At 32.8% G+C, this 16,881-nt stretch overlaps 1 protein-coding gene across 1 annotated transcript; it reads left to right on the top strand.

Annotated features, from left to right (window-relative positions):
• Positions 1-11,104: 11,104 nt before the first annotated feature.
• LOC109044880 (galactocerebrosidase-like) lies at positions 11,105-16,858 on the top strand. Its single transcript, XM_042742051.1, has 17 exons — positions 11,105-11,281; positions 11,391-11,459; positions 11,556-11,619; positions 11,701-11,814; positions 11,976-12,115; positions 12,218-12,256; positions 12,945-13,075; positions 13,199-13,354; positions 13,488-13,612; positions 13,715-13,842; positions 14,184-14,273; positions 14,384-14,473; positions 14,931-15,075; positions 15,178-15,361; positions 15,908-16,071; positions 16,174-16,250; positions 16,401-16,858. The coding sequence occupies exons 1-17, from the start codon at positions 11,141-11,143 to the stop codon at positions 16,545-16,547; spliced, it is 2,004 nt and encodes a 667-aa protein (XP_042597985.1). The 5' UTR covers positions 11,105-11,140; the 3' UTR covers positions 16,548-16,858.
• Positions 16,859-16,881: the final 23 nt, after the last annotated feature.

Raw genomic sequence — 16,881 nt, 5'->3', positions numbered from 1 at the left:
AAGAAAGGGAAACTATTTCAATACATAAAACCTAGATTGTCTCATTTGTAAACAGGTGATGATGCTAGTAAAGCAGACTAACACAATGTATAGATGTTAAATCTTTAGGTGTATGTTGCTCTGATGCCTACGTATATTCCTTCTGAACTATTTGATTGCGTTACTGGTTTTCAAAAGGAAGGAAATTTGCATTTCGCTAGCTGTTTTGTACCCTATACTGAAACGTAACATGCTGGAAGGAAATTCAGTTTATCATCTAGTACTCTTATTTATTTATTTATTTTTTTATTTTATTTTTTTTTTGATCTGGTGATAATGTAGGATTGGAATAAAGTTATAAAATTATAAGTTGATATGTGCTGTTGATGTGTAAATGAAAAATGCTGCTGTACTTTGTCATTTTTCCTCAAGTCATTTGTAGCGCATGAGGGCTGCTTATGTTTATTCAACATGAAAATGCTCCAAAATTCCCAGATTCCTTTTTTTTTTTAACTGTTGCCATGTAAGGCTGATTCTAAGAATTCTGCAACAGGAAAAAAAAATAAAAAATAAAAAAAAAAATCTATATATATATATATATATATATATATATATATATATATATATATATATATATATATATAGACATTATATAGTGGATATATAGTGGATATATATATATATATACATTTTTTATTTTATTTATTTTGTAATATTATGTTTTTATTATATTCCTGTACAACACAATTTTTTGTCCAATCAAATGCACTTTAGAATATCCCATCCTCTAATACCACCATCAAATGACTAGCAAGTAGAAAATCAAGTTTTGTGTCTGATGAAACTATAGGCAATTTAAAATTAAATGGCTTGTCAAGGCATTTCATACACTCTGAACTGCACTCCATCTTCAGTTACTGTAATTTGAAAACACTGTTGTCAGTTTGTTTGCATGTTTTTTTATTTTATTTTTTTCTAATCACATGTACATGACTTATGCGACAGTCAATATTTTTAGCAAGATAAATGACAGTAGTTTTAAAATGGCCAACAAGCCAATGTGATAATATTGTTTTGGTAGCGGCATTGATTCATCAGCCTGTCTCACACTGACCTGTAATGCAATTTAAAGCAAGCAGCTCTGATTATTTGACCACATCAACAGCTCTGCTCATTGTAGGGGACGAATTAAGCTCAATACTGTTATCTCAGTCTCATACTGAATCAGTAATACAGCTCTGCAAAACCCTGCATTTAAACAATTTTTTTCTTACCATATCCATTGTTCAAGCTGGATAGGAGGATTGGAACATTGTTACATTGAGCATTTTTTTTTTTTTTAATTAAGATTTCTACATCATCTGAAAGCTGAATAAAATAAATAAATAAGCTTCCAAATGATGTATGATTTGTTAGGATAGGATGATATTTGGCCGAGATTATTTGAAAATATAACTATTTGAAAATCGTGAATCTGAAAAAATCTAAATATTGAGAAATTAGAATTTCACTTTTTAAGTTGTGTATTTTGAGTCTTTGTTATATTATTTTAATTGTTTTATATTAATGATAATTTGTGTTTTTATGTTTTGATGGTAAGGAAATTTACAAAATATCTTCGTAGAACATGATCTTTACTTAATATCCTAATGATTTTTTTTTGGCTATAATTTTAACCTATACAATGTATTGTTAGCTATTGATACAAATATACCTGTGCTACTTATGACCAGATCCAGGGTCACATTTAGCATTACACTATATTGTTAAGAATCTCTGCATTCATTGTAATATTTAAATATGTCTTTAGTATAGTATTTAAATATGTTTAAAGTAGTTTTAAATATTTTTAAAGTAGTAACAAAAACAAATGTTTTAAAGGCTCAAAAACTGTCAAGTGGTGTAACCATAAAGTAAATATTTATCAAATATATTTTCATACACCTTAAATTGACTTCAGTGTACATAATATCACTATAGATAAAGAACATAACAAATATGTATAACTTATTTAAAACAGAAAAGTTAAAAAAAATCTTCATAATATTCTTGATCACAATATACATGATTTAAAAAAACAAATAAATTTTTACAATTTAAAAAAAAGGTATTTTATGAGACTTTTTTCCTCTTAAGTTACAGTCTCAGGACAGTTAAACCACTACAACAATTTTGACTTTAAAACCCACAAAACTATAAAAAATTATTGATTTAATATAAAATTAAACATAAAATTATAAACATGTTCATCAAGAGGTTATAGTCAATATGAATACACGCATAATGCCACTGATACTATTGCATGTGTTTTTCATGTGCATTTGCACACACATTAAATGTCTTTCTCAAATCTTATTCTTGCTGCACAGCATGCGGCGTCGCATTGTTTCCTGTTTATTTGTTTTTGTTATTTTCAATTATTGCGGATGAATGACACATCCGTGTAAACTGCCAATCATACGTCAGTTGTAATCGTCCTTGTCATAAGCACGGTTCAGCGATGTCAATCAAATTCACATTTCCTGGTGTTACCGTGACAAATTGTGTGTGTGACTGAGAGGTCTGATTCTCGGCAGACTCCAGCCCTACAATGAAGAAACCACTTCTAACCTGATATCCACACAGACTCTTCTGTCCCCTTCAACACCTGACAGATAATATTTCATCATTTTTCTAGATACGGAGTGTGGCGAGACTTTATGTCCAGGGGCACATTGTATGTTTACACCCCTGGGTTGAGGTTGAATAGTGTCTGTGCTGCTCTGTTACTGGCCATATGTACACTTTTAGACGCTGGTGTCCCTGAGGCATCATCTGCCTCATTTCCTGAAGCACTTTACAACAAAAATAAGAGGAAATCGAATGGAAGTTTGGTGTTTTTGGCTGCCTCCTGTTGTGCCGTGCCACTATTTATTTCTTAACACCTTAGCCTACAAAAACAGCCTCGTCAAGCAGCAATCACAACAACCCTATGATGTAAAGGTTAGGAAATGCCCAGCGTGCCTGTCAATAGATTGATACACACTGTGAAATATTTAAATAACAAAAATTGCTTTGGTAAAAACCTGTAGGTGGTTAACAGTATGCTCCCTTACTATATAACTATATATATATAGGTTAGGAAATGCATATATATATATATATATATATAACTATATATATATGGTGGACATTTAATGTAAATTTACAGGAACACACTGTTAAATGTACAGCTTTTGACTGTCAAAATAACAAGTCATCTTAGAATTTACATTGAGAAGATGCAGTGCTTCACATGTTACACTTCAAATTTGGTTTTTCATCAAAATAACAACTTCATATTAGTTATATGCATTAAAGGGATAGTTCACCCAAAAATTACCCACCCATTAATTACCCACCCTCATGTCGTTCCAAACCCGTAAGACCTTCATTCATTTTAATTTTATGAAGCTATGAGAATACTTTTTGTGCCCCACCCCCCAAAAAAACAATAACAATTTATTCAGCAATTCCTTTCCCCGAGTTACCATCTTCTGCCATTCTGGAGAGTACCCCAGAATGTTATCAACGTAATGAGCATTGTTTACGTTCAGTAGGCAGCACACGCATACTGAACGCAAACAACGCTGATTGCATTGATTACATTCTGGGGTACAGAATTTTCATTATTGGGTGAATTAACCCTTTAAGGTTTTATGTTACAATAAGGTTTATTGCATTATTTAAGTGTCATACGAGTTACCATGAGGGTGTTTTGTATTTGTCTGCATGACACTACACTTTCTATGTAGTAGAATTTACTTCGGAATAACGTCTAAATATGTACTTATGTGGAATAGCTACTTTTGATAACCTTCTTCATTCTCTTTATCACCAGTGTTATTACAGTATGACTGCTCTCGGTATAGGTTAAAAACAGATTTCAATAACAGCAGGTTAAGCTAATTCACCAAAAAGGGCTTTTGGATTTACTGGTTTATTTATTTTCACATTTTTTTTTTCTTTTTCTTTTTTAAATTACAGTCATTTGAAACTGTAAAATTTACAGTTTGTTCAGGAACAGTTGCTTACACTGTTACTGTATGTGTATATACACACACACACACACACATACATACACACACATATATATACACACATATATATAAATATAAAACCACAGCTGTCAGTTTTAAAAAAATATATATAAAAATCATTACATGTATAAATAACCAAAATAATTATAATAAAATAACTATCTGTACCAAAAAAATAAATAAATAAAGTCACAAACTCTTCATATAAAAACCTCACCCATTACAAACAGAATACAAAACAAATACATGCAGCTAGTTTTATAGACTCTTCCAATCCTAATAAATAACTAGTAAATAAAAAATCTGGTTTATTTTGAGCAAACACTTAACCTTCAATGTAAAAGACATGTACACGTAAGCGTACACGTTGTTCATCAAAGTTGCTTGCATATTTGCTGTATTTTTACAGAATTATTCAGGCAACCACAGCTGCCAGTTTTATTCTATAAAAACAGATGATTTTTAAAGCAGTGTATTTGTTTATTTATGTGAAACTTAATCCAGTATTTTAGCTCAAGCTCAAAAGTTTTTTAAAGTGTAAAATGTACAGACTGTTCTGTAAAGATGCTATAATTTTTGCTGTATTTTACAGTATATTTGTTTATCTTTTTTTTTTACTTGGTCTATTATTTTAGTTTAAACCCAAACCTCACTGCTCAAAAAAGAGAAAGTGAAAGAGAGGATTAACAGCTTGTATTTCTCCTTACAGCACAGGTCAATAACCTCCTTTGGATTCACAACGTGTTAAGGTCACGAGGGAGCACAGATAAGCATATAGATTATTGTTAAATAGGAAATGCCACTACAAGACCATGCCAAGCCATGCTGTTTTCTTTTAATGATCCTCTTTGAGATCCTAAAGGGCCGATAAATGACTGGTGATGGGTGGTTAATCCTGTCTATAGTAAACACTCCAGCCTGGCCAGGTCTTATGCTCATCTCTCTTTATCCAGGTATCATAATTTATTGATAGAAAAACTTGCATTCGTTTTCCATAATCCATCTGTAAATTGGAAGTCTGCCTCTCATAAAACGATCTGTTGATACAAATATGTATTGCATTCTGTGATGTGCATTCAAGCGTTACATAAGGGAGATTTACTCTCTGAGCTTAATCTGAAATACTGATGCAATGATTAGTGTTTATACCATATGGAATTCTTATGGTACATTACAAAATTCATACGTTCTATAATACTTTAAAAGTTGAAGCAGGTAAAAGCTGGTACCTGTTTAAAGCCAAAAGTGCTTTAAAAGATACATCATTTCATAGTTTCCTCCTAAATTCTTCGATATTTATGGCACGCTTATATAATCGCACTGGGTTATAAAATGATTTATGTAATCATGACCATTGAAGGATATTCTGATGGAATATCCCATTTGGCAGAAGGCTGGAGGTGGAAATTTAAGTTTCAGAGGAAAACGATCCATCACAGTTCATGTCTTCGCAAAAGCAAAACTAGGCAATGCCATCCAGAAGCCTGAGAATCAATTATTTTGTAAATACGTGCTAAGATGGTCTTTGACACATCAAGATCAAGGGCATAAATATGTTGATTATGTTAATTAAACAAAGATTAAAGATTTCCCCACATTAAAAAAAAATAAAATAATTTCAACACCATTATAAAATGGTGTCCACTACTGTTCCAAAAAAAGAGATAGACACACACACACAGAGAGAGAGAGAGAGAGAGAGAGAGAGAGAGAGAGAGAGAGAGAGATCATGTGAAAATTGAGTTTTGCCATCACAGAAATAAATAAAAATTTTAAATATATTAAAATATAAAACACATATTTAAATATTATTTCAAAATATTAATGTTTTTGATCAAATAATTCAGTCTTGCCTTGGCAAGCACCAATGTTTTTCAAAAACTTTTTTTTTTTTAATACCATAACTATTTTCAGGAAGTTTCTTTATGTTTCATAAATGTTAGGGCTACTTGTTACCATTTTATTGGGGCAAGATGTCACAGACATTTCATTTGTTGCAATTTTATACAAACTATTACATTTAATACAATTCCAAAACATTTTGCTGTTACATGTCCCATTTTTAATTTTCCATGAATTATTTTGTTTCATAAGTGTTTCAACCGAGTTACATATTCTATAAATGTCTGTTTAATAGTTGTTTCCATTGTGACAGCTTACACCATATAATGCAACAACTTGCCCCTTTGGGCCACAACAGTAGAAATGTGCAATAGCTTTTGAAGCAAAAATCTACAGAATTTTTTTTTTACTTGCTTCCAGAAAATAAACAGATAAACAAAAAAAGATTAAATCACAGTCAATGTTAGCGCTAACTAAATCCTAGCACCGTAATTGATGGCTTTCATAAAGGTAAGTTTTAAAAAACAACAAGATGTCTGCTAAAACTAACTAACTAAGATTTTCAAAGCACACGGATTTGTGGTTTGATAGTGCCTCCAGTCATAAACACTCAAGGTTGTCGGCCTTACACAGAAATGAATGCAGTCAGGTCCACTTCACTAATGAAAGAAGTCATGACTATTCTTCAATGAAATACATAAACACACACACAACAGCCGCACACATGTACACACACCCCACACAAAAACTCACATAAACACCAGAAGCTATCAAATTAATTTCTGAAGCAATGCAGTTTAAATCTGAATCTCTTCTGCAGCCCTGACCCGCTGCCAATGTATATTTAATCAAGATGAATGACCTTTTTTGCAGTCTTTGTGTTTTCCACAGCCGGACCAATGAAATACATGGCCTACGCTTTAAGTGATTGCTTCTGGAAGGCAAGGGAGCGGATTCATTCATTTCAGGACATTGAAATGTTTTCACAAACATGGATACAATGTCATGGTAAGAAGATTATCGCAGTAACCATTTGAACCATGATGTAAAGAAGGTTGGGACATGTCTGAGGAATCTTCTGTCTGCCCTATTTCAAACCTCCCCCATGCTTAAAGACAGTAAACAACACAGAACAACATCAGAATATAGCTTGGTGTCTATGCATGATATAACTTGTTTGCTTGAACACTATGTAAGGATAAATGTAGCCTACTCCTCCGCTTCCCGTCAGGGTTCTGATGACACTGTCAGGGTTTATTTTGCGATAATGACCAGCTGACAATATATTATCCAGCATTATTACACAGCTGAAATGCACAAAACAATCATTTTGAACACACCATGATATATGTACAGTGTTGCCATGGATGACAGTAAATATTGGGGGAAGTCGTGGCCTAATGGTTAGAGAGTTTGACTCCTAACCCTAAGGTTGTGGGTTCGAGTCGAGTGTGTGTTCCGGGTGTGTGTTCACGGTGTGTGTGTGTGTGTGTTTTTTTTTTAACTTGTGTGTGTGTGTGTTTACATTGGGTTGGTTGAATGGAGAGAATTATTTGTGTGTGTGGGTATACATGGCTGTATGTATGTTAAATAATTATCAATCACTATTAGGATATATCACTGAACGCTGCCATTGACCATTCAGAATCAAGAATACCAGTTCTTAAACAATCCAACAAATGCACACAGCACACCTCTTGCAATTCTCTATGCATCTAACCATCCATTCTAAAGATATTCCAGTCACATCGTATGCTCTGTAGGGAAAACAAGAGGTACATGACCAGATCCCTGAACCAAGTCACCTATCCACTTCCTATAGTCTCCCAATACAATGTCATTTAACAACAAGTCAAATAGATTACTCATATGCATTTACTGTAATAAAAATATAGGAGGGAATTTGTATGACATCTCTATACATAGCCTTTTGCTATTGTCCACATTCAATTGTGCTCCACAGAGTCAAAGAAGGAGATAAGGGTCAGTCTTTCAGAGCTGTATCCATGCAGGTGTACAGAAAGGTGACAACCCAAAGGAAAAAATGTGCTAGGAATACATAACCACATAAATAGAAAATAAAAAAGACAAATAAGCGCCAATGAGAGCACAGAAAAGATGTCAGACTGACATTAAAACATTTATTCATATTTCGAGTGGCCTCTCTCTCTCTCACACACACACACACACACCCCTCACATTTCTTGCATACACGGTCAGGCAATAAATTGTTGACCAACTGTATAATGCATCAATGTCTGACTTGAAATGGTCAAAGAGATCAAGTTGGCTCTCTCTGGAATAAAGAATAACCTGCTTTCTTCTGCAACCGTGTTGCCATTAACATTTGAAAAGGGCACACAGAAAGACTAAAACACACGCACATACACACAGAAAAGAAGAATGGATGCAAGCGAGGTCACAGCGGTGATTTAAGAGCCACATACACATTCATGCTGCTAAAATTACATGGCAGAGGCTTTTTATTTTTGCACTATGATGTCAAATAGATGAGACATAAACAGACGCCCTCTAAAACCTCCTCACCTCACCAAGGTAACATGCTGAAATAATATAGTTATTTACACCCAACAAATCTGAGGTTCAGTGTTGTCCTGGGAGATTTGGCATGCATGTGAATGAAGAAAATGTACAAAATGAATTTCACTGCAGATAAAATATCAAACCAAGTGATATCTGCAAACATGTGATGCTAGAGCTTTTCTTACAGCATTTTCCAATATGACTTAATTGTTTATTTATTGCTTGTTTGAAAAGTGTGCTGATATGAATACATCATGTATGATATGATATATGAAATAAAATATGATATGATATATGATATGAGTCGATCTAATTGAATGGCATTTATGCAATTAAAAAATGTCGGAGTCAAAAAAGCATATAAGATAACAAGTAATAATACAATAAATAAAATAACAAGCAATTTATAGAACTTACGCTACCTTTGAAAATATCTCTTGCGATTATTTCTGATCTGGAAGTGTTTTATTTTGGCTTTGTGTCATAATTAAAAGCATTTGTTCTCTGACCACTGAGGTTCATTGTAAGTACTTTCCAAATCATCACTGTATAATTATGCTTTCCCTTTGCTTATGCAACACAAGATTTTGTCCTCTTCTTTCAGATATTCCCAGCAGGATAAAATTTTCTGAGCAATTAGAGAGCTTGATACCAATCTTTGATCATAAAAATGAAGACGCAGGTTGGAGGAATCCAATGGCACTGTCTGTATACTCTCAGTTACATTGCTTGTAAAAGGCCCAAAAAAAGGAAAAATATAAATTGTGAGTCTGCACTGCCCCCCTGTGGTCAGATGTTGCAGTGGCTTTATTAACTTGATCTGAAATAAATATTGTATAAAAAGTCATAATAATGTGTTTAAGAATAAATATACCGTCCAGATTATCTATATCTATATTATCTATAAAACAGATGCAATAATTAAAGGTAGCATAAACAGTATTTCAGTACTGCACTCAAGAATATATCAATAAAATATTTATAATAAACTGTTTTATAACAACAACAAAACATTTCAATTGCTAGTCATTTTCCTACCTAAAAATAAATAAATAAATAAATACAGTTATTTAAAAAAAAAAAAACTCTGATATTGTGCAGCTATTTTCCTTCCTACATTGTTATCAGATATGAGCTCATATTTCTAAGACATCAAACCATCAATCAATAAACCAAAATCCTATCTCTGATGACCTTGTTTTTCCTTCCCCCAGAGCAGACTGATAAATGAGGTACAGATTGTAGAAGTTAAAAAAATCAAATATAAGTAATCAATGTATGCATCCAATTGTATTATAAGCCTCCACAGGAGAGCGGTGTAAATAAAGTAGTCTGTAAAGCTGACTTGGCAGCTCCACAAATCTAAAAAAAAAAAAAAAAATCATACCAACTATGAGAAATCCCTTCGCATCTGAATCGCAATGAAAACATAGACTGAAAAATGAAATGGGTTATGAAAGATGACATATTCTGTGTGGATACTATCAAAGAAAGGAACGGAATATCAAATTTAGACAATGCTTTTCTCCTCTGAAATTGTTTCCAAAAAACTGAGAAAAGACCACATGACTCCATCACAATGCCAGAGACAATGGCCTGCAGTAAAAACATATTTCCACAGATACCCCTCAAGTCACAAGAAGGACGTTTATAGGGTGGATAGGGCCTTAAAACTGCTATTAAATTTCAATAAGCAGTGTAGCTATATATTTCTTTTTTTTCTTTCCTTTTTCCCCCCATCAAAATCGACTACAGTTTAACAGATTCCGATATTTGGTTGTAAGCCAAGATCTGACATCAAGGATTCTTTCATATACATTTCTCTTCTGATCGATTTTATAAAAAAAAAAAAGTGTGAGTTCAAAAGAAGCATTCATCATAAAACAGCATGACATTTATGTATTTGAGTCAACATGCTTTTAAACATCATTTTGAATTTTAATATTACCATGCACATAAAAATATATTATATTTATATAAATATCATAATTATAATACATATATGTTTTACAGTTACAAATTAATAAATACCACAAAACACTGCAGGAATCTCTCGAAAATACTTACAGACTCTGAAATTGTTGATTGTTGCTTTCCCACCAAAATGATGTCACTTCCTGGAGGACGATGTCTGTTATTCATTAAAGGGATTTTTGCACACAAGGCTAACTGTTAACTACAACAAAGACGTATGAGAGAAAGAGAAAGACAAGAGAAAGAATAATTACAAAATTTGGTATATTTTATAATGGTCAGAGTTTTTTTTTTTTTTTTTTGTATTTATTTGTTTATTTTAATCTTTAAAAAATGAGTGCATAGCAACGCAAACATGGCAAAAATAAGTAAACATTACAAAAAAGAACATTAACATTATTAACTAAACTGAAGATTAACCGCAAATTAATGTTCACATTAAAAATAATTAAATAACTAAAAGGCATATAATTGTATGATGCAGATATGAAAATGTACGGCATAGCAGGAATGACTCCTTTCTTATGGAGGACTAAACGCAGACAATATATATGTATTCGTTTTCCCTTAAATGGTTTACTGTGGTAATCAGTATTTTTTTTTTCTCACCCAAAATAAACCACGCCCCCGTAGATGACGTATTAACACTCTGACTGGAGACGCTTGTGATGGGCGTGGTTAGGTTCATCATGGCACCGCCTATGCAAGTCAGCTGATAATGTTGGAGGAACGCACAAGTTAGAATGAACGCAGGTACTCAGTGTTGTATGTTTTTGAGTATTTTTCTCTTTATCAGTATTTGTTTAGGTGAGGACTACGATTTGGATGATAAAACTGGATTAGGACGATCGTTTGATGGCATTGGTGGTTTAAGCGGTGGCGGGGTGAGTGTTTTACTTTAGTGCGCTTCCCTTTTCAGTTTCTGAAGGGCTTACAGAACGCGCTAACGTCTGCATAACAATAACACCCAATGCGTTATAAATGTTTTTACAGGCGACCTCGCGTTTGCTCGTCAATTATGCTGAACCATACAGGAGTCAGATTCTAGACTATCTATTCAAGGTGTGCTTGCTTAGAAAGGATTCTGATCAGACTATGTTTATGTAATAGTATGTATTTACATTATAGACTGTATACATGCCAATCTGTATTTAACAGCCTAAATTTGGAGCCTCATTACAAATCCTGAAGGTTGAAATTGGAGGCGATGCTCAGACTACAGGTATAGAGCACTTTCACTTTTAAAACTTATGTACAGTGAATGTGTTTATTCATATGACCTATTTAATGTAATCATTAACAGATGGAACTGAGCCCTCACATATGCATTATGAAGATGATGAGAATTATTTTAGAGGATATGAATGGTGGCTTATGAAGGAAGCCAAGAAGAGAAATCCAAACATCACCCTCATAGGTAAAAATAAAATAAAATAAAATTAATAAATAAAAATGACCATCTAACAAATGGATCAAACAGGGCAAGCATGCAAAAGTACTTACAGTGTTCTTGTACTTATGCATTCAGTCCTAAACTGTATTTAGTAGTTTTCACCTTTAATAATTTATTTTCAACAGGTCTACCATGGGCTTTTCCGGGATGGGTTGGAAATGGTGAAAACTGGCCATATAGTTTCCCTGATATCACTGCTTCTTATGTGGTGTCCTGGATTCTTGGGGCCAAGCAGTACCATAACTTGGACATTGATTATGTTGGGGTGAATGAATCTCATCTATTTCAATATACTTTCAGTTTTTCTCTGGCCATATTTCTCATTAATCTAAACATCTGATTAATTTTGTATATATTTATTGCACAGATATGGAATGAAAGGAGTTTTAACAGTAAGTACATAAAGGTGAGTACTGTCAGAGTTTCATTTTCATAATAATTTTTTTTGTTGTTGTTGTTGTTTTACATTTCAGCTACGGTATTTGTATCCTGCCTTCGCAAATTTTGTTTGCGCTTTCTAACATTTGTTAAATTAATAATACACTAGTGTTTAAAAGTTTGGGGTTGGAAAGTATATATATATACATACTTCTATTTGACAAGAACACATTAAATGCTCAAAAGTGGTAGTAAAGAATTTCATTTCAAATAAATACTGTTCTTCTTGATTGTTCTTTTAAAAATAAGTTTCCCCAAAATTGTTTTGCTGCAAATCCATTTTTGACATTGATAATAATAAGAAATGTTTCTTGAGCACCAAATCAGCATATTAGACTGTGAAGACTGAAGTAAGAACTGCTGAAAAATTCAGCTTTAATCAGAAAGAAATTATATTTTTAAATATGTTAAAATAATAATAATTAAAAAAAAAAAACATTTATTTAAAATTGAAATAATCTTTCATAATCTTTCTTTGACATTTAAAAATCTTACTGAACCGAAAATTTAGAAAAGTGAAATGGGGTCTGTCTTATTGTTACATTGTTTTTTTTTTTTTTTTTTTTTTTTTTTTTTTTATGCATTAACAGCATGTGGAACTTAAGTTTGGGTATTAAATGGCCTTGTATATTTTCTTTCTCTGCAATGTTTGCTAGCTTTTGCGATATACACTGGATAAAAGTGGTCTGGAGAGAGTTAAAATCATTGCCAGTGATAACCTCTGGGAGCCGATCAGCTCTGTTGTAACTGCTGACAAAGAGCTACAGGATGCTGTTGAAATTTTAGGGTATATTTTTTTGATTCCTTATTCAAATGTGCATTAATGGGAAAAATACACTAGCATGACATGTAAATATGTTTAAAGTGTGGTGATGTGAGATCCTGATGTTTGAAATGGTTCGACTGACAGGGTTCATTATCCTGGCACCAACACTTTGCCTGAGGCCCTAAAGACTGGCAAGAAACTGTGGTCCTCTGAAGACTACAGTACCTTTAATGACAATGTTGGCGGAGGCTGCTGGGCCCGAATTCTCAACCAGAACTACGTTAATGGGAAAATGACAGCGTATGACAACTCTGATTTGATCTTAATCATGTAGCATTTCCCAGTATATAAGGAGAAATATCACACATATAAACATTCAGACATATAAACGTGTATATTCAATGATGAGAAAAGTGTTTGTGTTTGCTTTTAGGACCATATGTTGGAACCTTGTTTCTAGTTATTATGGGGACCTTCCCTTTGGAAGGGATGGACTAATGACTGCAAAAGAACCATGGAGTGGAAATTATGTTGTCGAGTCCCCTATTTGGATAACAGGTAATGCAATTTTATATACTCTATATATGCATTAATATTATATGCATCATGTAAATAATTTGTGATATAACTAACTAAGTATTTGTTTCATAAAATTCTAAGCCCACACTACCCAGTTTACGGAACCTGGCTGGACATACCTGCAGACAGTGGGACACTTCACACATGGTGGAAGTTATGTTGCATTAACTGATGAAAGAGGAAATCTAACAATAATCACTGAAACTATGGTGAGACTTTTAAAATAGATTTTCCAAACAATTAGCATAACATGCACTACCGTTCTAAAGTTAAGGGTTGCAAAGTTTAAAAATTTTTTTTTAAATGATTTATTTATTTATTTTTTTGTTTTTTATATGTTTTTGAAAGAAGTCTTATGCTTGCCAAGGCTGGTGAGAACAGCATTTATCTGAAGTAGAAATATTGTCTCTTTTGATCAATATAATGTATTCTTGATGAATAAAAGCATAAAAAAAAAAACTTTGAACAGTAGTGTACATATATCCTCTTAATGGTCTTTATATTTGTATGAAAACACATAACTCCATTTTATTTTATTATATTTTTTTAGACCCATGATCACTCTGTGTGTATAAGACCTCCTCTGCCTTCATATGATGTCACTGCCCAGAATGTAACCTTCCATCTGAAAGGGACTTTTGTACGTATTTTTTTTTCCTCTCTTTTTGTTTTTTTTTGTGGTTTAAAGGGTTTATAATGGATAAAATGACTTGAAATCTACGTAATTATTTAGAATAACTTTTTTTACAGGCTTCAATCAGTGAGCTGCAGGTGTGGCATTCAAAGTTTGATTTCAAGACAAACAAGTCAGTCCTCTTCCAAAATATCAAGCCTATTAAAGTAAGTATGTATGTGTATGTATGTATATATCTTGATATATATATATATATATATATATCAAGATATTCATGATATAATCTCTTAAAAAAGAAAAAAAAACGGTTCTACTTTATTTTAAGGTGTCCTTGTTACAGTGTAATTATACATTTAAGTACTGAGTAATATTAATTAACTACATGTGCTTACTATAGGGTTAGGATTAGGATTTTTCTTAGTGTTACTTGCATGTAATTATGCATAATTAATTGCTATTATAATAGTAAGTACATGTAACATGTGTAACAAGGACACCTTAAAACAAAGTGTTACCAAAAAGACTTAATATAAGAAAGTATTTTGACATTGTTCTTAAAAAATATAAATAGGTTCAATAAATAGATTTTTCTAATAATTATTTAAATACATTAGTTATTTGAAATCTAATGTAATATCTCTTTGTACACTGTGAATGCTGTAGGTAACTGAAGGGTCTTTCAGCATAGAGCTTGATGTTGATGAGGTATATACATTTACTACTGTACGAAATGGTCAGAGAGGGAGTTACCCAGATCCTCCACCCTCTGCTCCCTTTCCTAAATCATACAAAGATGATTTTGATGTCTGTAAGTAGCTTCATTTTCATTCTCTTTCCTTATTTAATAGTTATTCTAATACTTTTCACACAGTGTGTGCAAATCTAAGAACTTTGGCTTCCTGTCTCCTAGCTGGACATCCATATTTCTCAGAGGCTCCAAACTTTGCAGATCAGACGGGGGTCTTTGAATACTTCACTAACCAGACGGATCCTGGACCTCATGTTTCCACTCTGCGACAGGTGGTCACTCAGCGTCCAGTGACCTGGGTTGCAGATGCTGATCAGACAATAAGTGTTATTGGTGATTATCAATGGTGAGGATTTTATAAATATTATGTACACTACCATTTTAAAAAAATGGTGTTAGAAATTAATATTTTAATTCAGTAAGGATTCAGTAAAAGCATTTATAATGTTGTTCTTTTGAACCTTCTACTAATCAAAGAAATGTTAAATGTTTTTTTCAACACTTATGATAAGAAGAAATGTTTCTTGAGCACCAAATCAGCTTATTAGAATGATTTCTGAAGAATCATGTGACACTGAAGGCTGTAATAATGGCTGCTGACATTTCAGCTTTGCCATCACATGAATAAGTTACATTTTGAAATATATTATAATATGTAAACAGTTGTTTAAAATTGCAATAATATTTCATAATATCACAAATTGGTCTGTATTTTTGATCAAGTAAATGTATAGCCCTAGTAAGTACACGAGACTTATTTAAAAAAAAAAATAATAATAAAAAAAAGCAACAAAAAATGTTTAAATGGTCATGTACTTGCTTAAGAAATAAAGAATACTGTACGTAAATAGATTCTATGCAGTTAACAGCTGTATGTACTTACGATTATCAGGCAAGACCTGATGGTGTCATGTGACATATACATGGAGTCTGTGCACACTGGTGGAGTCTTCATTGCTGTAAGAGTGAACAAAGGTGGAGGTGTTGTCCGAAGCACAAGGGGAGTCTTTCTCTGGGTCTATGCAGATGGCACCTACAAAGTCACAAATGACCTCAGTAAGCATCTGAATAATAAAAGCCTTGTTTTTTTGTTGTTTTTTTTCCCCTACTGCTGTAAGTTTGACTAAGCCAGGTCATATTTGCCCTTTGATCCAACAGATGGAATGACGGTTCTTGCTGAGGGCCTGTCTGGAACTAGAGCACGTGTGTGGTACACACTGACCCTTACAGTCAAGGTCTGTTGAAATATATATGGAAATTTTTCTAAATATATTTATTGCTGAGTTTTCCCTTTATTTTAGTTCTATCCATTGTGTCTTGAATCTCATTTTGCCACACTGTCAGATTTGTACTTCAGTTGATCTGTCATCTATTCTGTGTTTTAGGGAAACTATGCATCAGCAGATCTCAATGGCTATCCCCTTTGGAAGAATGCAGTCCTCTGGGAGCCACGACATGGATGGGCGGCCATAGGCACTAGTTCATTTGAACTTGCACAGTTTGATAATTTTGCTATAGAGGCCTTAACTTGATAGTTTTTGGTTTGCCATTGTTGTGACACTTTAAACAAGCAGACTGGAATCAAACAGGTGTGTGACTAATGTGATTATGAAGAGATTTAACCTTTAAAGTTTTAAGGTTTCAGTTGCATCTACAACCAAAGTGCATTAATAATAATGATATTAATAACTATAATAATAATTGAAACCACTGGTGTGATTTAAAATGACTAGAAAATTGACAATGTGAGTTTTGTGAATTTTTTTGTTTGATGTTAATTTAATTTGAATATATATTTTTTTCTAATAAATGAATGTTAAGCTGTAAAAAAGATCTTTGTGTGTCATTTAAAGTAGGGCGAGCTGT

This window comes from Cyprinus carpio, chromosome B17 (genome assembly GCF_018340385.1).
Source record: "Cyprinus carpio isolate SPL01 chromosome B17, ASM1834038v1, whole genome shotgun sequence".
Classification (NCBI taxonomy): Eukaryota; Metazoa; Chordata; class Actinopteri; order Cypriniformes; family Cyprinidae; genus Cyprinus; species Cyprinus carpio.
The sequence above is the reverse complement of the archived record's forward strand: the minus strand, read 5'-3'. Positions and strand labels throughout refer to the sequence as shown.